We start from the raw sequence: 22,289 nt of genomic DNA, 5'->3' as shown, positions 1-22,289 counted from the left end.
GACTAAAACTTCTGAATGTCCTGGGATGCCAGGCCCCGTGGCTTCCTGGGGAAGTTCTGCCCCCCCCCCAACCCCACGTCCTTGCACCGCCCCATTCCCCACCCCTGGGCTGCTGGAGTCCATGGCCACCCAGGTGTGCAGCCTAAATCCTGCCTCCTCTGAGGGGGAAAGGGGACCCCAATGGGAGGTAGTTGTCGCCTGTGAAAAGGAACGCTCTGATCCTGGTGATTTTGGGAAAAGGCCTCGCTCCTGTGCAGAGCCCGTGACAGCCCCCGCCTAATAAAGGTGTCGACAATGAAGGGTGGGACTCCAGGTGAGGGCGGGGCGCGGGGCTGCTCACAGGTCACAGGCTGTCAGAATGGTCTGGCTCCCGCTTGGAGCCGCACTGCCCTTGGTCGCTCGCTGCGCCCACGGACCATCGACGTTCACACATCATGTCCCGGCTAAGCCTCTGCGCCCCAGCGCTCATCTTCACGTGGCAACTGTTGTGGCCGCTGGTCATGGCAGCTCAGCCTCCGGAGTTGGCCCTGGACCCTGTGCGGCTGACCTCCGATCCCCCAGCGCCAACCGAGCCCTGGGTTTTACACTCCTCTGACCTCCCTCGCACATCACCCCATGTGCTCACCACCCCTGCAGACCCGGGGAGCTTTCATTTCCTGGGTTCCTCCGCTGCAGCCCAGATGGTGGCTTCCCCTCAGGAGTTGACTGAGCCTTTGGTTCCTTTCCCGGATGCCGCTGGAGAGCTCCCCCCAGGGCCAGATCAGTTTGCTGCTGGACTTCAGGATCCTAAGGACAAGGTAACCCAGCATCACAGGCTCCCAGAGGTGGTTCCAAAGCTCAGCTGGGATCACAGTCAGGCCGTGACTCCGCCTCCTCCACTTGAGAGTCAGACTGTAGGTCTAGATCAGGCTCACCACACATTTGAAATACTTGTTCCACCTCTAGGTAGTGCCAGTTCAAAGCCAGCAAAGCTTATTGTGTCACCCCCACACCTGGAGCAAGATCTGGCTCAGCTGCCATGCTTGCCAGTTGTTGTTGGACCTCCAGGCCAGCTGCAAACACACCTCAGCTCTAGAGCGGCTGCAGGATGATTACTGAGATCCCAGTATGGATGTCATTGATCCTGAGAAGCTACCTATAAATTTCTGGGAGGGAGGGGGCCGGGGGGAGAGGCAGACAAACCTCCTGAGCTACCTGAGGAGGCCACACCTCAGCCTATAGAGGCCCCTGAGGAAGGAGAACCTTCTCCAACCCCTCAGGAGGCCCCAGCAAAGCCTCCAGAGGAGGCTGTAGCTCAACGGTTAGTGCATCATGGGGGATATATTCCATCTCCAAGTCAGAATGAAGCTCAGCTGTCATATTGGAGTCTGGTGGTTACCGTAACTCCAGAAATCACTAATGAGGTTAATATTTCTCCAACCCAGCAGGAGGACCTGGCTCAGCCCTCAGAGCGCCCTGAGGAGGATGAAGATTCCCCACTCCAGATGGAGGACCGGGCTCAGCCCTCAGAGGGCCCTGAGGAGGATGAAGATTCCTCACTCCAGATGGAGGACCTGGCTCAGCCCTCAGAGCGCCCTGAGGAGGATGAAGCTTCCCCACTCCAGCAGGAGGTCCTGGCTCAGCCCTCAGAGCACCCTGAGGAGGATGAAGATTCCCCACTCCAGATGGAGGACCGGGCTCAGCCCTCAGAGGGCCCTGAGGAGGATGAAGATTCCTCACTCCAGCAGGAGGTCCTGGCTCAGCCCTCAGAGCGCCCTGAGGAGGATGAAGCTTCCCCACTCCAGCAGGAGGTCCTGGCTCAGCCCTCAGAGCGCCCTGAGGAGGATGAAGCTTCCCCACTCCAACTGGAGGACCTGGCTCAGCCCTCAGAGCCGCCTGAGGAGGATGAAGCTTCCCCACTCCAGCTGGAGGACCTGGCTCAGCCCTCAGAGCGCCCTGAGGAGGATGAAGCTTCCCCACTCCAACTGGAGGACCTGGCTCAGCCCTCAGAGCCGCCTGAGGAGGTTCAACCTACTTCAATCCAGCAGGAGTCCCAAGTTCAGCCTGCACAGCCTCCTGAAGAGGTTGAACCTTCTTTCGTCCAGCAAAAGGCACCAACTCAAGCCCCTGAGTTCCCTACCATTCCAGTAAGTAATGACATTGTACCTGGACTTGCAGGATTGTTTCAAGCTTATGAGTCAAACCTGCCCAATGTCACACTTAACTCCGTGGATGTGGAACTTACTGTAACTCCAGAGCCTACTAAGGACGTTGAATCTTCCACAGTCCAGCAGGAGGCCCCACCTCAGCCTCCAGAGCCTTTTGGACCTCAACCTTCTCCAACCCAGGAGGAAGCCTCAGCTCAGCCTCCAGAGCCCCCTAATGCAGCAGAATCTTCTCCAACCCAGCAGGAGACCCCAGCTCAGTTTCCAAGGGAGGTAGAACCTTCAGCAACCAGGCAGGAACAACCAGTTCAACCTCCAGAGCATGATGAACTGAGAGTTTCAACTCCAGCTCAACCTCCAGAATCCTCCCCGGGTGTCCTAGATCAACCTTCAGTGCATCCTGAAGTGACAGTCTCCCCTCTAGGTTCAGGTGCAGCTCATCATCCAATATCGCCTCCTGTCACAATGAAATCTATGGATCTGTGGTTTTCCCTAACTCCCGAGCCCAATGAAGAGATGAAAACTCCTGGCCAGCAGGAGGCCCCTGCACAGGCCCCTGAGAAGACAAAATCATCTCCAGGCCAGCAGGGGGCCCCAGATCTAACTCCAAAACCCCTTAAGAAGGCAGAACCTTCTCTGACACAACAGGGGGTCCAGGCTCAGCCTTCCGAGGCCCCACAACAGTCTCCAGAACCACCTAAGAAGGTTGTAGTACAACCTCCATTGTATCAGGAGGTGACAGTTCCAACTCAAGGTGAGGGCGAGTATCAGCCTCCAATGTCACCCAGCGTCACAGTTCCCCCTTCGGACCTGGGCCTTGCCGTAACTGGAGAACCTACCACGGAGGCTAAGTCTTCTGCAGCCCTGGCCAAGACTACAGCTCCTTCTCCTAGGCACCTGGAGGTGACACTTCCACATCCAGAGCAGGTTCAGAGCCAGCATCCAAACCTGACTGAAGTCACAGTTCAACCTGTGGACCTGGAAGTTACCGTAACTCGCGAAACAGAGTCATCTGAGACACTTCCTGCAACAACTGAGCAGAGTGCTTCCAGAAACAGGGACATCTGTAAACTGTGTGCGTGCACAGATGGGACGCTGTCGTGCACAGGTCTCAGCCCAGAGCAGCGGCTCCACAGAGTGCCTGAGCTCAAGTCCCACAGCTACAACGGCACCTTGACCATCGTGTAAGAATCCCCTTTCCTCACTCCTTCTCTGCATCCTGCCTGACATGCAGCCTTTCCCTCAGCATCTTCCTGGACCTTTCTCACCTCCCCAGCCCCCGTGACTGACTTTCTGTTTTGCCTTTAGGCTCGTCAACTATTCCTTATCTTCATTCTCCTTCTTACTAATGTTCCCCTCTTCTCAAGTGTTTCACTAGTAATTGACTTTATTATTTTTCCTTATCCGTTTTTTAAGCCCCATCATTTCATTCCTGTCACGTTTGCTCCGTCCTCTTTAGAGCAACTTGGCCGTCCCCGGGTCGCATTGGTAGCGATACAACAAAGTGCTTTAGCGTGGAGATTCTAGAGCCAGGCTGACTAGGTTTGAACCCAGGTCTGTCATTTATATCTTTGTGACTCAGCTTCCTCATTTGTAAAATAGGGGTTATGATAGTTACCATGGCATAGGATTGTTGTAAGGTTTTCCTGAGTGAATACATGTAAAGCACTTATATCAGTGCCTAGCGTGTGTGCGTGTGTGTGTGTGTGTGTGTGAGCTGTTATTATGATTTCATCCCTCAGTTACGCCCAGAACTCATGTTTTATGGATAGCCCCCATGTTGTGCCCAAGCCAGGTTAAGGACTGTGGCAGCCTCAGACTTATGACATTTTCTCTAGAACTTGACAATGATAGGGGGGAAGAAAGGGAATACACATAAAAAGGGAGGTGATGGATAATTAAGTACTGAAAGAGATACAGACCACAGGTGCTGTATCTCACCAGAATCTGTAGTCACTGTGGTGTGGAGATCAGGGAAGGCTGCATGGATTAGCTAGAACTTTCGCTGAGACTTAAAGAATGGCTATGATTTGTAAATAGAGGGAAAAAGGTGAGCACAGTCTAGGCAAAGCCATGGCTGCAGGAATTCTGAGTATTTAATAGACCGTTCTGGCTGTAAAGAATTGGGCTAGGAAGCAATGAAAGATATGATTATGAAAACCTTGGCTGTCAGCTATACGGGTTTGAGAGTTCCACTGTGAGATAAGGAGAGCCACTGAAAGTTTTCAAGCAAGAGAGACAAATGATTAAAATAAGAGGATCGTTTTAGATTCCATATGTAGAGTGGTCTGGAGAGAAAAGCTTGATTCAGGGAGACCAAAGAGAACGCTCTAGCAATATCTAGGAGTAACGTGAAAAGGAGCTGAATCAGAGTGGTTGTGACAGGAGTAGAAAGAAAATCCTGAGACCACTGTAAAGGAAGAACTGGCTAGAGTTGGGGCTGGGGTGTGTAGGAAAGATAAAAATCAAATATGACCCTGTCAAGTTCCCGTCCTGGCTGATGAGGAGAACGACGGTGGGATAACAGGTGGAAATACAGCAGTTGGGAAGGAGAGCCCGTTTGAGGGAGATGAGTTCAGTTCTAGGCCTCTCTTATTGGTGAGCGTAAAGCAACCAGAGGCCTCTGGCTGTGGAAATGCCCACTAGGCAGAGGGGCAGACAGGTGTCTGACTTTGTGTGACCTTCCTGAAAAGTGTGCATATAACCTGGATAGGTAAGTTGCTCCTGAGGAAAGAGGACAAAGCAAAAGATAATGATTCCAAGTCCTCCACGGCGTTAGTGGCTGAAACCGAACCTTAGGATTTTAACAGTTTCTTTTAAACATGTGTAATTCATGGCTACATTCTCACTGTTTGTTTTTTTTCAAGTCACAGAAATGTTAGGATAAAATGTGAAAATCCCGCCCAACCCTCCCTACCACTCCTGTTGTCATTTTGGTGTGTGTCCTTCCTTCCAATCTCTCCTGTGCTCTTCCCCCCCATGAGGTAATACTTTGCTCCTTGCGCAGTGATTTGTGCTATTCCCTATGCAATACGTCTTTGAGATCTTTCCATTTCAGTCCCTCGCATTTGAAGTTGCCCGGATCCTCCAACCCCGGGAGAGATTTCACTAGAGGCCACTGAGCCATACTTTGGTGTGTCCTGGCATAAGGTTTCGTCACGTTTATTTGTTAATCATTATTAATGTTTTTGCCAGTTTTCTGTTGAATGGTTTATCATGTTCTCATTGATTTGTAAACAGAGTCATTTTAGACACAGAAGTGATTTTGGAATAAAGACATTCAAAGTCATTAGCCGGCATTGCCTACCCAAGATAGGAAGTTCATGCTGTGACGAGATGCCTCATTGCTTGGCCAGTGGCACTACAATGATGTCTTTATTAATTGTGCAAACTGGGAAGCTGGTAGCTGTGGAAATTAGAAAGCTGGTATTTTCTGCATGTGAATGTTCCCCACAAGGCTGCCATGATTCTTTTACTAATTTTTTCATCCTTTTGCTACCTATTGAAGGATATGAACTGTGTTTCTTCACAGAAATTTACAAGGAAACTCTATTTCTTACATTGATGAAGGTATATGGAAGTCATACCATTGGGTTGCGAAACTGTGAGTATGTTCTCTCTACCTATGAATACAAAAACTAACTGCTTGGTAAGGTCCTTCTTGGTCCAGAACTTTGAAGTCAGTCACTCCGAGATAAGGTATTTCCCCCTCCATATTTCAAATGAATCTCTATTGATTGCAATTCTATGTTTATTTTTAAAATTAAATTTGGCAGGCCCTCTTTCAAATACAGTCAATTTAAACTGATTTTCCATTATGACAAATAATACGTGATTATACTCTCAATATATAGAAAAGAAATAACAGGCATAGTGACAGTCCTTGTGCCCTCGGCCCCCACCCCTGAGGTAACTGCTACTCTGAGTTTAGTATATATCCTTCCTGACCTTTTCTCATGCATTTGCCTACATGCAAATTTACAGACAGCAAAATAAGTTTGTTGTGTGATTTTCATTCTTTTTTACATAAATGGTAATATCCTACAACTTGATTCTTTCACCTCATGCTGTGTGTTAGGTTACCTTCCTTCCCAGTACATCCTGGAGGTTACCCCATTCACTTAATCTCCTGCGTAATATTCCATAGTATGGATGTATCACAGTTGAATAATTCCCCTACTGATGGGTGTTCAGATTATGTCCAGTTTTCTTGCTACATGTATTGCTGCAACAAACATTCTTGTACATGCGTCTTTGTGAACGTGGGCAGGTGTCTCTGTAGAATAGTGGAATTGTTGGGGTGAAGACTATATAGACATAAACTTTTAATTGCCCTCAAAGAAGTTGTGCCAACTCACACTCAGGTCAATAGGCCATGACAGCATTCATTCTCCATACCCGCCACCAGTGCTGTTCTCCATTTTTCACTGATCTGATCATCGGTGAATAAAAGGGGTCCCATCTGATTTGAATTTTTGTGATTACTTATGAATTTAAATATATTTACATGTTTATTGAACATTATTTCTTCTCGGAATTTGCCCTGTCATTTGTCCATTTTTTTGTTGTTTATCTTTTTTTATGATGTGTAGAAAAAGTAAGTTTAGGCATGTCAGATTTTTTGGGAAAAATATTTACATTTAAAGTAATTAACTGGCACTTTTTTGTGAGAGTTTATGTCATGTCATTAGTTCAACTTCAGTAGACAAGTCATAAATGACTTCTGAATTAATAATAAAAGACAATAGCGCTAGTAATCTAAAAATAGGGATTACGACCACCTTTAGACTGGTATCTTATTGGTAAGGAGAAAATGCTACAACCAGGCAGTTTTTTTAACTTAGGAGTATGTATTTCTTTAAAACTATACATAGTTCCCCTCCCGCCCCCACCGCCACCTCCACTCCCACCCCCGACTCCGGTTCAAGCCGTTGTTCTCAGTCTACCTGAGTAGGACGCAGCTCGCCGCCCTTGTTTATATTATGAGCCTGGCGCTCCACCCGGCTGAGGCAGTCAGTTGCCCATGGCATCCCACAGTAGCCCACAGCAGCCCACAGCAGCCCTGCTCCAGGTTGAGCTGTTGTTCACAATCTTAGCTGTAGAGGGTGCAGCTCACTGGCCCATGTGACATTCGACTTATTTCCCAAACTTGTAAGAAAAATGAATGTTATTTGGCACAAGAAATAAATAACATTTATTTATTCTGTTAGAGGTTAATCATGGATGTTTCTTAAATGTTAGTTCATGCCTGGTTTTGGTATCTTCGTGGTCAGAGAAAATTTTAGATCTGGCTTTAACTCTGATTCCTGGTAGTTTTAAATTTTGTGCTTCATACAAAATGAATATTTGGAGTTCTACAGATCAACATATTTTATACCACTTAGTTGCTTATTTGAAGTTCTTTTGGGGGGAATGTTTTGGTGACTGACTCATTCTTAGTCTAAACTTTCCTTCTAGGTTAAATTAATTACTTTCAAAATTTTACTATCCAATCATCCAAACAACTTCACAAAAAGAAACCCAATTGATATAAAATACATACATGCTCGTTAGTTACTTCCTGTCTTACCATGAAATTCAAACTCCTAACCAAACAGTCTGACATGGGCATCAGCCAATCAGAGAAGACCTTGTCACAAACACCTGAGGATCAGCCCCATCTCTTCTCTGTGCTTATTGTCCTCGGCAGCTTTACAATTTTTTAAAGACACAATTAGTCTTCAGCCATAAAAAAAAAAAGAAATCTTACCATCTGTGACAACATGGATAGACCTAGAGAGTATTATGATAAGTGAAATTAAGTCAGACAGAGAGAGACAAATGCCATATCATCTCACTTATATGTGGAATGTAAAGAACAAAACAAACAAAAAGAGAAATGGACTCATAGAAGCAGAGAACAAACTGATGGTTACCAGATGGGAGGTGGCTTTGGGGGCTGAGTGAAAAGGGTGAAGGGATTAAGAAGTACCCATTGCCAGTTACAAAATAGCCATGGGGATGTAAAGTATAGTGCAGGGAATATAGTCAATAATATTCTAATGACAATGTATAGTGCCAGGTGGGTACTAGAGTTATTGGGAGATCACTTCATGAATTATATGAATGTCTAACCACTACACTGTGTACTTGAAAGTTATAGAAAACAATACTGAATGTCAACTGTAACTGAAAAAAAATAAAAGAAATTTTTAACAGAGCTCACAAAAACATCGCTCTGAAAAAAAATAGTAGTACGTAGTATAGACAACTTTCATTTTGGCTTAGTTTTTTTTCATATATCATTGTTTCCTACGACCATTTTGTATATCATCTATATTACACACAGACAGTTTTGTTACGTGATTGGGAAAGAAAGTTTTTTCTAACTTTTTATAATTATGGAAAGGGTTACTATAAACATCATTGGACATATTGATTTGTGTTTTCTTCTCGGATCATTTTCATGGAAATATGAAACCATTACCTAACAGAGGTGAGAACACAATCAATCATAGCATCACCTGATTCTTCACACATATTCACACATATTCACACCCTCACGGCTGTTCCTTCTAATGCTGTCAATTTCAAATTGAGGTCAGGGTCTTTGATGCCTTCTCAGGACTCAGAGTTCTTTGTGGGAATTAAAGTTTTTGAGTTTTTATTTTAATGATCTGTTTTCAATGTGTGAAAGTATATTCTGTTCAATATAACTACCTCATAACTGAGAACTCTCCTTGATTTCAGTTGCAGTTTCCAGGCAGTAAAATGTTGTCAAAAGCTATGAGTAAAGCATTAAGCTATGAGAAAATAATTAAGTTATGAGATAGAATTCATTTAAATATGTGGCCAACAGACACTGTGAGGGGGAAAGTAGAATGTTTTAAATGCAGAACACGATAGAAATATTATAGTTTCACAAGGCAACATAGGATGTTCTCAGCTCCTCAAGGCTCCTGAAGGATGCACAACTTAATATTAGCTGCAAGGATGGGGATTCTCCCCGCAAGAGACATTTACCTTTGACATCCTCTAGAGCATCTTCTGTACTGGCTCTCCACTCCCTCACTCCTCTCTTGATGACCCTGACTATGTGCTTTCCTGCTCATCAGCTATAGGAAACGGGTGCAGACTCCCCCCACCCTCTGACCCAAGCATGTTTCTAGTCTTGACTGCGAGACTAGGTAAAGCAAAGGCCTTAACATTCCTGGGCTGAGCCAGCTGTCAGGCTTGTCTGTGGATCATTCCTGTCCCTTCCTTTTTCATTATGGAGAAATCATTGGATGGACCTCTCAGTTTTCTCATTTATTCTCCAACTGTTATTTCTGCCATTCATATACTGAGTTTTTAAATTATTATTAATGATAACACCTCATTTGCATAAGCTTGAATTGATTCTTTTCAGTAGATGTGTTACCTGCTTACATCTGTCTGAGGATATTAATTATGCTCTTCTGAAGTCCTCTTGCGCTTTCTCTGTTAACTCTGATTCGTTGGCTATAAGCTCTTGTGATTGTTTTTGTTTTCTGTCCTTAATGGAGTTGGCTTTCTCATGTTATTTGATCACTCCTGAGTGCAATTCATCTTTGTAAGTGAGATGCTACTTCTTCTGTTTTCCGGCTCTAGGGGAGAGGTGAAATGAACTGCTAGGGCTTGTCATTCCTCATGGATCCCCGTAGAATAAGGAAGAGGTGGAGGTGCCTTCTGGTGGCTAATCAGGGAGTGAGTCCTTTTCCTCCAGGCTCCTGGGACCCTGCCCCCTTTCTAATACCAGATGCTCCTCCCTGGAGGAAGACACCATTTGCTGCCTGGTCCAAGGGGCGGAAGTCTTCGGGCTGCTCCCAGGACATTACTGGTGGGGGAGCTTTTGTGGAGCTGCTCCCAGGCTTTGAGCTAATTCATGTATGTTGTGATTTTTAAACGATATCTTTTCTATTATTGTTCAGGACTTTGGTGGAGGTCGGAGGGGTAGGACTTGGCATGTTCAATCTGCCAACTTGAAATAGCATAACTTCTGAGGAAAACAATTTTGTAGCCCTATTATATCTTAGCGAAACTCGGGCAAATCTGTATCAGGATACAAGTACAAGAATGTTCAAAGCAGCACTCTTTGTAATAACTAAAAACTAGAAAAATCTAAGTATCCACCAATGGTAGAATGAATAAGGAGCGGTACAGTCATACAATGGAATACTATTCATTAGAAACATAATGCAAGTCACATAAGTCATCTTAAATTTTCTGGTAGCCACTTAAACAATAAAAGTAAAATGAAACAGTGAAATAAATGCTACTATATTTGATTTAATCTTTATATCCAAAATATTATCTTTTCAGCACATAATCATTTTTTACATTATTAGCAAGATGTTGGCATTTTTTCACATTAAGTCTTCAAAATATCTAAAGGATTGTCATTTCTATATGTAATCAGTATAAAAATGGTTAATGAGAGAGTCTACATTCTTTTTTCCATACTAAGTCTTTGAAGTCTCAATTTGGTGGCTAAATGTGTATCAGAAATACTTGATCTGTATTTAGATTTTATAAAATTTACAGTTGAAAAAGTAACATCACATACTCAACTTGTTGCTAACATACTTCATGTTTTCTAATAATTGCATTAATTATCAGTTTTCAAGTTTAAATATTAAATCAACTAAAATTAATTAAGTTAAATATTCAGCTCTTCAGTGATAGGAGCCTCTTTCAAATATTCAGCAGCCACATGTAGCTGGACATGCAACACTAGACACTGAAATTCACCACACTCAGCCACATGCAACAATATAATGACTTTACACAATCATGTTGAATGAAAGAAGCAACATAGAAAGTAATACAGCTAATAGGATTCCATTTATATAAAGTTCAAGAAGAGGCACAACTAAACTATTGTTTATGGCTGACATTTAATAGGTAAAAGTACATTTAAAAAGCAAGGGTATTTTAATCAAAGTCAGCACAGTGGTCACCTCTAGGGAGTCAGAGAAACGGGCACGCTGTGGCTTCTGGGATGCTTGCAGTGCTCTTTCTTGCCATGAAAGTTGTTACATGGGTATTTGCTTTATAATTATTCAAGTGAACATTTATGTTGCATGTATTTTATGTACATTTTAGTTCTCAAAAAAATTTTTAATGGGGGGAAAAAATGGAATGACTTTACTTGCAGCCCTGATATAGTTCTGTATAAGAATTCCATAAGATTTGCGGAAAGAGAGGAGGAAATGGCAGTTCTGCCTATGTTGGTGCCACCCAGAGTTGGGTTCTAACAGAGACTTCGTGATCTAGAACGTAGGCATAAATTATCCGATTTGTTGGGAACAGTGGATAAGGGTATGTGTGTGGGGGGGGTGGAGCGAGATGGACACAAAGGAGGACATGAGGAGAAAGGTTTGACTGAAAACAGAGCACCGCTCACCAGCCCTAAGTTAAATAAGAATTCGTGTATTTCGGTGGCACCATTACCTAGGTTTCCCCCACATAGAGTTCTGTGTAGTAAATAGTTGTAGTTATTTTGCATTTTGATCCGGAAATAACCTTTTCGTTTTTCAGAATTCTCAGCAAAAATAATTTGAGTGAATTACATAAGGATTCATTTGAAGGCCTCCTATCCCTCCAGTATTTGTAAGTTAATTTATTATATTTATTTATGAGTTTTTAGTTATATTAGCAGTAAAATAAATAAGCGTTTCAAATGAGATAATCCCTACGATTTCTTCCAGCAATAAAATTCCACAATTCTGTAAGTCTGCATACGGTTCCACCCCATTCCCACATTAAATACCTCCTATGCGTTTTCAATTTTTAGTTATACAGATAAGATGTACATAGGAACAGCTTTTCCATTATACAGGAAATGGTAATGAGGTCTGAATAATTATAGACACCAATATGAACCTTGTTATATAAGTGTTCACATACCATCTGCTTATATTTATATTTAGTTTATGGCCCATGGATCAAATACGGCCTGTGGTCCGTTTTATACAGCCACTACGATTGGAATGATTTTTACAGTTTTAAAAGATCTGTAAAAGAGAGAAACAAAGAAGAAAATGTGGTTACATGTGTCCCGCAAAGTCTAAAATATCTACTGTTGGGCCTTTACAGAAAAGGTTTTAAAAAATTGATTTAGTAAAATGAGAGGAATTCAAGTTAACCTCAAATTGTCACCTACAGGGCATGAAAAGCTCAATTTTTATCGTTTGTCCATGGATCCAGAGCTGTGTATGCCATTAATTTGTATTAGTCTAATTAATGATGCTTTTAGAAAATAGATTCTTCTTGCAAATGTACAAGGCTTCAGGGAAGTAGGTATAAAGAGCCCCAAACGACACTAAAAACAGTCCTTTGTATTATGAAACTTTCCAAACCTTAGGCAGACGACCACTTTTGTATCGGTCTTTTGGGTACCCCTGCCATCTGGGCTCCAAACCTCATGAACACATTTTGAAGGAAAAAATGAGGTAACTGCTCAATAGACTAGGTCGTTCATTACTTCTACTGTGAAATACTTTGTCAGCTGGTTATTTCGTGTTAGCAGAAGGATTCTCGTTCATTTTTAAAATGCCAATCAATAAGAAAGCTACAAAGAATATGCCAAGCACTGTACCTAGTATGGTAGGCACAGATGGGTAAGACAGGGTTCCCACCCTTCTAGGATCTCACGATCTCACAGGGAAAATAAACATTTGAGCTCAAACCATAGTGCACAGGCACTAAATTGCAGACAAAGTGCTGCAGAGGCACAGAAGAGGGAGCCATGAAGTAAGAAAACTGCATTTCTTTTAAAACGGTCTTTTTCCTCCTTCTACTCACTCCCCAGCTATTTGGTCATTTTGTAAATATTTGGTTTGCATTATGTTCATGTGTCACTTTTAAACATGGCAGACAATGCAGATGAGCAAGACCTAGTCCACACTTTCAAGGAGTTTATGCTCAGAGGAAATGGGATGCAAAAATAGTTAACGGTACTAAAAAGGAGAAATAGATATCGGCAATGAGAGATGCAAATCGGTTTTGGAGCACAGAACAGGGAGCAAAGACTTCATGTTGGATCAGGGAAGATGTTACTAGCGCATGCTGTTTGAACGGGACCTCAAAGGACCACTGGGAATCATCAGATTGACATCTAGGGAAGAATAAGCTTGCAGAAGGAAGAGTAGGAAGAGGCACAACACAGGAAAAATACCGAGTCCCTGTGGAGTACAAGCCAGGAGAGGAGATTAGAGCCACGTCTGGGGCTTCACAGGCCACGCCAAGGATAACAAGCCCGGCTTCCATGTCGTCACAGCAGTGCTCTAGGACAGACTTCAGCCTGCAAGGCAATCACTTCCAGGGCTTGTTAAAACTCAGGCTCCACCCCACAGGACTAACTCAGTCAGTCCAGGGTGGGGCTGAGAATTTGCATCTTCAGCAAGTTCCCGAGTGATGCTGGTATTGGAGCACCACTTCCGGAGAGGTAATCTGGTGACGCTGTGCATGATGGCTTAGAAAGGGAGACACGAGATAGAAACACCAGTCAGAAGACAGTTATACCCATCGAGGTGAAAAGTGAAGAGCTAAGCTGGAATCCATAGCAATAAGAGTCAACTATAGTCAGGACTCGGTGTTTTCAAATAAAGATCCAATGCCATGTTGTTGTTTGCTGTCCCACACCGTGCAACTGAAGCAGATAAATTCATGGAATAGTAAGACAATATAAAACCAAAAATTAATTTCTATTCTTATGCTAGAAAGCCGAATTAGTTCAAAGTGATATGTTAGAGGAATAACTTCCTTGCAAGTTATGTGAAAGGGTGTCTTTTATTTCTTCTGGTATTGATTGGCCTGGAAAAACAGAACCAAACCAAGAACAGTGTGTAAATATGAGGATATTCCTTTTAATATTAGAAATTATAATTACATATAAAAACTTTGATCTCATACTCCAGAGTTTGATGAGACCACAAAAGGTCACGTAATCAATTCTTCTGCTCTCAGGAAAGATTACCTTCAAAATCTATCAAGATTATATAGTTGTTTGTTTTATTTATGAAACCATGAAGGTGAGACTCTCAACAGTTAAGGGCAGACTTAGGGACCCTGGAAGGTTCAAATAACATCTCCTAAGGCTTAGAGTTCAGACAAAAGCTACTTATGCGATATTATCACTCGAACCTCTACTCGTCATTCCTACTAATTAGATAGCTGACAGCTAATTGAGGCAATATGTTTCTTTTACTTTCTCTAGAGATTTGTCCTGCAATAGACTAGAATCTATTGAAAGACGTACATTTGAACCGCTACCTTTTCTGCAGTACATGTAAGTTATAAATATAACTTCCTCATATTTGGAGTTTTTATGAAAGTTAATTGCAAACTTCGTTGTTATTTTTTTGGAAATATTAACATTTTGTTAGTGGAAAACTATTAAAATTATGTAGCGAAGCCTTTTGTCTCTAGCAAAGATTAGTGTGAGAATTATCTCACAGATCAGAATGAATTGTTCTACAGCACTGGTTCTCAACAAGGACGCTTTTGCACCCAGGTGACAGTTGGCAATATCTGAGGACATTTTGGGGTGTCAGAACTGCAGTTGTGCTATTGGCACAAGTGGGCACAGGCCAGAGTTGCTCCTCAACATTCTACCATGCACAGGACAGCTCCCCATGACAAAGAATTATCCAGCCCAAATGTCAGTAGTGTGGAAGTTATGTAACCCTGTTCTAGAGAAATACCGAGCCTTTAATACGTGTATTTAGCGAGCACTTACTGTTTTGTATCTAATGTACCACATGTATAAACATGCAAGTATAAATCATAAGCAAATATCTTCCACAGGGAGATTTTCTTTAGTGTATGGAGGGAGTATTGAGAGTTGTTTCATCGTATCTAAATTAGAATCACTGCCAAAGGATAAACATTCTGAAAGAATATCTTTTATCTTCTTTTGCTTGTGTCTTTTGTGTTTGTTTATTTTTCATAGAAATCTTGGGTGCAATTCAATCACAGAACTGAGCTTTGGAACGTTTCAGGCCTGGCATGGAATGCAGTTTTTACACAAGGTGTAAGTGAAATAGGAGATGAATGCATGAAAAAAAACTGCGTGTAACAACATCATACAGCGATTGGTTAGCTGGGCATAAGCCCAGTGTGAACTCTGAAAACTATGTCCTAAGATCCATTCATACGTTTTCACATGAGGAAACAAAGGTACAAAGAGGCCAAGAGACTCGCCTGACTCGTGGATGGCACGCTCTCTTCCCCCGGTACTGATCTCGGGCAGGGACAGTAAAGGCGCCAAGCCAATAACACTGAGGTGGCCTTGGCGTGGGAATCCCAATGGTGCAGCTCCCACATGTGAATGGTGCTGGAAATCCCGCTTTTGAATTTAAGTTTGATTCCTGCTCGTGGGCAACGCACCTAACTGCTAAAATGTATGCAGCAAAGAGCTGGAAGGATTAGTTCAGTGCAGAGTTCTCCAGGGAGCGAAAGGTGTGGGTGCTTCCTCAGCCATGAGTGTCTTTGAAATGGGAAAACAGAAAGAATTCCTAAAAACCTGCCCCAGGGCACTTCTCTCCCCAATCACCTAGAGCATTATTTTTCAGAAAAGTATATGCCTCTGACGTGAATTATCTGTGGGCAACAGGAAACTTTGAGTTACGGAAAAAGATGCTGTTTCTATTAAGCTGTAGTATGAAAAAATACTCCTAAAGAAATACACTGCGGTAGCCTCATTCCAATTCCTTTCCTGAATACTCCTCAATAAGAACAGTGGGTTTCATTCCCTTTCAGCTGGAAAATTCTGTGATTTCTCTGTGACAGAAGCAAACCATAGTGGGTATGTTCAATGGTGTAAAAGGGACTTTAGAGTCAAGGTGAAGATCATCTTGTAAACCTGACTTTGGGAGAAGACTGTCTCACCTGTCTTGTGGTTCAGAAAGCCGGTTTCACAGAGTTCATTTCGGGTTAGATGAAGGTGCTTAGGGTGCATCTGGAGCTGGAGTAACGGTTCCTGCAGATACCCCACTGTATCGGGCTTCCCTCTTCCCTCATTAACTTGCTGATGTCTAATTGGGGGAAAGGACACTGAGGGTCAGTTTTCCTGTGGTCAGCGCATCAGAGAGCAGGCTCATTGGGTCTCTCCACCAAGAGGACCTCTAGGAGCGTCAATATAGTGTCTTAAACTACCAGCTTTATTAAGCATTTCGTGACACTGAGAGTGAGTCCCTTGTAAGAATCTGAGTTTCACTGTAGTTCTGAAGGGGACGCCGGGGAACAAATTGTGGAATCACAGTTGATAACAATTAAGGAATTCTTCAAAACCATTCACAGAGTACCATGCCCACTGTGTGTCAGCGCTCTACTACGTGCTGAGGGTACAAAGGAGAATAGGACAGGGACTTTGTCCCCAGGCTACTTTCATACTGAAAGGATGAAGATGGATGTTGATGGCAAACATACCATTGCATGTCAGCATCTCTGAGAGCCACGCCAGCGCCTATAGAGCAGGGTAACAGATGGGGTGGGGCTGTGTGGGGAGGTGACAACGTAGGGAACGGATGGTAGATTAGAAAAGATTCGTCATGGAGGAGTTTATCTTGAGTTTCTGGGTTCATCTTAAATGTCAGCAAAAGGTAATGAAAGAATCAGAGCTACATGGTGTTAGGAATAAATTAATACTCACCTCATGTGATCTGAATAGAGCTGTACTCCTAAAACTAATGCACGGTTACTTTCAGAAGATTGTCACAGTACAGAAAGTCTGTATAGGGGCCTGTGCTGCTGCTTTGTTTGGGGCCAAATATTTTTAGTCGACAAAGCTAATTTGCTTCAGAAATCATTTGCCATAGTGACATATAAACTTTATTGCATCCCTTTCCAAAGGCAAGTTGCCTAGGGAAGATGGCACCCCTCGAGTTAAGTCATTTTATCATCTATATGACATGTTACTGGGGTGTTTAAAAGTTGGAACAATATTTTCCCAGCATTAAATAAGTTTGTAATAAGTTTGACGTGGATTTATCAAGAACTGAATGAGGCTTAAGATCCAGGGCTCTTCACTTGCATAGGCCCCTTCAGAGGTCTTGGGAGGGACCCCAGCAATTCGTATATTCATAATTTTCCATGTTTCGGTTAGGACTTCCCAGAATAGGTGAGGTTCAGGCTCCCCAAGACCTTGATTCACCCCTGGGTTTCAGGTAATTATAACTCAGTAAGCTTCTTGAATGAAGTCTCTACGTTATTGACAAATACCGAGTGAACAAGTTAGCGGTGTGGTCAAGACTCTATTTTCAGTCTGAAATCCGTCTCAACGACATGCCAAGAGGGTTATTTACAAAGTACCACTTTTTGAATGGTAGTAAGAATCATGTGTCTTTCGGATGAACTGAGGAATGAAATATAGTATGGAAAGCCAGCAGTGGCTGAGAATCCTAAATGTTAAGTAGACTTTTTTTTTTCCTGAATTTAAGGTGCTTTTCCTTCATTCACCTACACAGGTGCAGGCTGATGGCTTATTGAAAAAATTCTGAGTCACTTCTTTTTTCTAACAATAAAAAGCTCCATGATTTTAGAAGCCTACGGACTTTACGGTGTAGGAAGCTTATTTATACCTTATCCAGGTAGAGCACAGTCACATGCTGGCTTGTCTGTGGTACATCAGTTTTGTGCCAAGAACACCAAGGGAAAAGCCAAGCTTATCCCTGTTGAATTATTGACCCCACTGTTGAGAACATCAAGGAGGTAGGTGTGCCCACCGTATGAAGGCCAGTGGAGCTGCTGGCACAGACTCGCCCCAATGCTCCCCTAGTCAACCAGCATTGGTTTCCTTTAGCTAGCTGTGAACATACAAAAGTTGACACAATTCAGGGGACTGTCATCACTTTTTGATATGGATATCTCATTTCTCAGCTCTGCCTCTTTAGCTTTTTGGTTAGGCTATTTTGTGCCCCAAGTATTCTATTATCCATTGCCTCAGCAGCTGCCATGTTAAAATGTTTACCTGTAATTGTTTTCCAAATTGCCCCCTGAGAAGAGGCTTTTAGCAGTAGGCAGCTCTCAGTCAGGTCAAAGATAAGCCTTTCAAGTGAGGTCTTCCAGGGAACCACCAGACAGGTAAAGTGACAGTTCTTTGGGAATGAGGTTTTAAAGGAACTTTCGCTCCATTCTGCTCCCTCTGGTACTGGGGAAATGGGCTGTTTTTCAAGATTACCACTGGGGTGGAGAGCCAAAGGTCTAAGATGAGTTAGAGCAACACAGATCGTTGTTCTTACAGAAGTTCGCCGTTGTTCTTGAATAAATGCTCCCTGGATTGCTGCAAACTGTCGGTTAGATGTCCAGAGTATGAAAAGTTGATTCTGACAATTTTTGTCAGTTGTTTTTTTGTGGCTGTTTTAGGGATGACTTTTCAGATGTCCTTATTGCACCTTTTGTACTGTTTTGCCCACAACTTGGTGTTAAATCTCTAAAGTCTCCATGACTATAGGCTAATGAAATATTTAACCATTGGAGATGATTAGGGAAAAGGAATCAAAACAGACAATGTAATTCTCAGAGAGGCTCTCTCAGATGGGCAGATAAATTTGAAAAAGATGAAATTTTGAATTTCTATATTTAGTCGTCTCAAAATTAAGGTTACAGTAACAGCCATTTTAAACCCCTTTTCTTCATAGAGGTTAAACACAAGCTTTGGAGTCAGACCTGACTACAAATTGCAGCTCTGTTTCCTACTAGCTTGACGAGCTAGGACAAGTTATATAACCTCTCTGTGCCTCAGTTTCCTCATTTGTGAAATGGGGTAATATCATGTATAGCATAAGGTTATTGGGAAGATTAAATGTGAAATGCTTATCACATATGCCTGGCAGCCTAATAGATAGCTAGCCGTGATAATTATCTTTATAATATTCTGCAAAAGTACACTAATGATTCTTGAGTAGAGTGAAGGTAAAGGCAGATTTTCTTTTCTTTCTCCCTGTTTCTTTGTATTTTGTTTTGTTTCCCTTATTTGTTTTTTAAAAATGAGAAGAAAATCCAGTCCAGCATTTGGAATAAATATCGATTTCAAAAAAACTCATTGGTTTATTTTATTTATATGGAAACAAAATGTTATTTATTGAACAAACATTTATTAAATACCTAGTAACAGTCAGGCACTGTGTCAGGTACAGGGACAAAATGGCAATAAAGGTTGTCCCTGCCATCAAGGAGCTGACAGTCCAAGAAACAGATGAGTGTCCCAGACAAGTGTCCCAGACGTACAATGTTACAAAGGCTGTAATACAAGAATACATGGGAATACATCATGGAAGTATGTCTTTCACCAGTTCCTCTGACATTTAGCCCTTCTCTGGCTCCAAAACCAAGGCATTGGTGCTATTTTTCTCTTGAACTGGGTGGTTTAAACTGTGGAATTTTTAAATTGCCGGTGATGAAAGAAAAGCACCTTGAATTAAGGAGGACACTAGAAATAGTATTTCCTATAGAGCAAGAGCTTCCTGTCAGCAGGGTCACTTCTAGGGGTTTCAATCTGAAAAGTTCCTTGGCATACTTTTTCTTTGCTATCCACTTTTTTTCTTTCTCTCTCCTCTCCACTTGATCGTCTAGAGAACTGGGTAGTTCCCAAAGGAATAGTGCTTTATAGATTCGAAGGGTGATTTTATAGGTAAGGACAGAAAATGGTTTTTTACCTTCAACTTGCATACCAAAAAGATGAATATAAACTTTCATAGCAGGTATTGAAAAGCGCAGATAATTTTAATTCCATTGCATTTTTCAGAATTCTTGATCGTAATCCTCTGACAACTGTTGAAGATTCGTATCTTTTAAAATTGCCAGCACTGAGATATTTGTAAGTATGGCCATAATCGCATGGGTTGTGAGATGATTTCTGCTCTTTTTTTACTTTCACCAAAGATGAAGTAGTTTGCATTTTGGCTAAAACGTCATAAATTAAATTTTATCTGGGTTATTGAATAAGAGATATCAACACAGAAAATAATTAGGAAAGAATGTACATGGGCCAGACAGCCAGCAGAGGAGGGAGCAGTGTTGAAGAACACATACAGATATGGAACGTGTAGAAGCATGTAGAAATACCATTTACCCCAGGAAGCAAAGAGGAGTAACAGGCATGTTATATACAGAGTGTGCCCACTCACAATGTATACACATTTTAAGAAAGGAAAAACTATAGTAAATTTGTAGTACTCAATATATACCAACAGCAAAAGATGAATACAAGTCAAGTGTATACATTTTTTGGCACCCCTGGTATATTTTAAAAAGAGTAATTGAGAGGTGGATGCAATTGAGAATGAATAGTAGGATAATGGGGAAAAAATAAAAAGAATGTACTATTCAGCACTAAGGTATTTTTTTGATGATGCAAATAAATTTTTTCAATAAGAGCTCTCTGAAATGATCATCTATGGCAAGTAAACTCGAGCTGGCTTGACAGAGAACCAGAATTGATGTAATCACTTTTTTTTTTTAATTTATTTATTGGGGTGACAATTGTTAGTAAAATTACATAGATTTCAGGTGTACAATTCTGTATTACATCATCTATAAATCCCATAGTGTGTTCATTACCCAGAGTCAGTTCTCCTTCCACCACCATATATTTCATCCCCCTTACCCTCACCTCCCACCCCCCACCCCCGTTACCTTCTGGTAACCACTAAAGTAATCACATTTTTAAGTATGGAATTTTTGTCTTGGGTCCATGTCATGCACATTTGGATTCTCTCCTTCAGAGACATGGGGAGGACGCAAGTGTCACTTACAACAGTTGAGAGCGTCCTCATGATGTCCCTTCAACTGGAAAAACTGTAAGTTGATTTTTCATACATTTACTTTCACTTAGTTTTTTTTTTCAGGTTTGTTTTATTATTTTCTTAAGTCAGGTTTATTGAAGTATAATTTTCATGGAATAAAACTCACTCTTTCTAAGTGTACAGTTCAGTGAGCTTTGAAAAATATATAGTTATGTCACCACCAGCACATTGGAGATTTACAACACTTCTGTCCCCTCAAAACGGCCCCTCACGTTCCTTTGCAGTCAGTCCCTCCTCCCACCACCAGCCCTTGGCAACCACCAACCTGATTTTTGTCCCTGTAGTTTTGCCTTTTCCAGAATGTCTTACAAATGAAATCATGGAGAGTGCAACCTTTTGTGTTTGGCTTCCTTCACTCAGTACGACCCTACTGAGATTCATCCATGTTGTTGCACCTGTCCGTAGATGACTCCCTTTTATTGCTGAGTAGTATTCCGGTTGCGTGAATATATCAGTTTGTACATGCATTCACCAGTTAATGGATATTTGAGTGGTTTCTGGTTTTTAGGCTATTATGAATAAAGCTGCTAAAAACACTCACATGCTGGTCACAAACATGTGAACATATGTTTTCATTTCTTTGATGTCAAATACCTAACGGTGGGATTCCTGCATCATATGTTAAGTGCATGTTTAACTTTTTAAGAAACTGCTAAACTGTTTTCTAAAGCGGTTGTACCATCTTGCATTCCCACCAGCAGTCTACGAGTTGCAATTGTTTCACATTTCCCCCTATCCTTATATTTCAGTTTCTAGTAGGTGTGTATTTGTATCTCATAGTGGGTTTAATTTGCATTTCCGTAATAGCTAATGATGTTGAGTGTCTGTTTATGTGAAAATGTCTTTTTCAATGAAGTGTCTGTTCAAATGCATTTTTAATAGAATATTTATCTCATTATTGAGTTTTAAGAGTGCTTTATATAAGGCCTCTCTCTGAGATATATGTTTAGTAAATATCTTCTCCCAGGTTGTGGCTTCTCTTCATTCTAGTAAAAGTATCTCTGAAGACTGGAAGGTTTTCATTTTTAAATTTTGATGAACTCCAATTTAGCAATATTTTCCTTATATGGTTTGTGGTTTTTTTGTGTGTCTTATCTAAGAACATTTTGTCTGAGAACCCATTGTCTAATCCAAAATCACACAGATTTTCTCCTCTTTGCTTTCAGGAGTCATCTAGTTACGTTCAGGTTTATGATCCATTTGGAGTTAATTTTTATATATGGTGTAAAGTAAGGGTCAGGCTTCTTTTTCCTTTTTTCCTTGCAGTTTAAAAAATATGTTTTCTAGGGTCCTGTTCTGACAGTTTATGACAGAACTTACGGCACCTTAAATTGTGCCA

The 22,289-nt window shown here is 41.9% G+C and overlaps 1 protein-coding gene across 1 annotated transcript in view; it reads left to right on the top strand.

The window, feature by feature from the left end:
- The first annotated feature begins 2,791 nt into the window (after nt 1-2,791).
- Nucleotides 2,792-22,289, top strand: part of LOC117013499 (leucine-rich repeat-containing protein 37A2) — a 34,196-nt gene continuing 14,698 nt past the window's right edge. Inside the window, exons 1-7 of the mRNA XM_033090715.1 lie at nt 2,792-3,328; nt 5,677-5,748; nt 11,682-11,753; nt 14,362-14,433; nt 15,097-15,177; nt 19,891-19,962; nt 20,870-20,944. Of these exons, the coding sequence (XP_032946606.1) occupies nt 2,922-3,328; nt 5,677-5,748; nt 11,682-11,753; nt 14,362-14,433; nt 15,097-15,177; nt 19,891-19,962; nt 20,870-20,944 (851 nt within the window). The 5' untranslated portion in view covers nt 2,792-2,921. The remainder of the gene's footprint in view (nt 3,329-5,676; nt 5,749-11,681; nt 11,754-14,361; nt 14,434-15,096; nt 15,178-19,890; nt 19,963-20,869; nt 20,945-22,289) is intronic.

The sequence above is a fragment of the Rhinolophus ferrumequinum genome, chromosome 21, assembly GCF_004115265.2.
Source record: "Rhinolophus ferrumequinum isolate MPI-CBG mRhiFer1 chromosome 21, mRhiFer1_v1.p, whole genome shotgun sequence".
Classification (NCBI taxonomy): Eukaryota; Metazoa; Chordata; class Mammalia; order Chiroptera; family Rhinolophidae; genus Rhinolophus; species Rhinolophus ferrumequinum.
The sequence above is the reverse complement of the archived record's forward strand: the minus strand, read 5'-3'. Positions and strand labels throughout refer to the sequence as shown.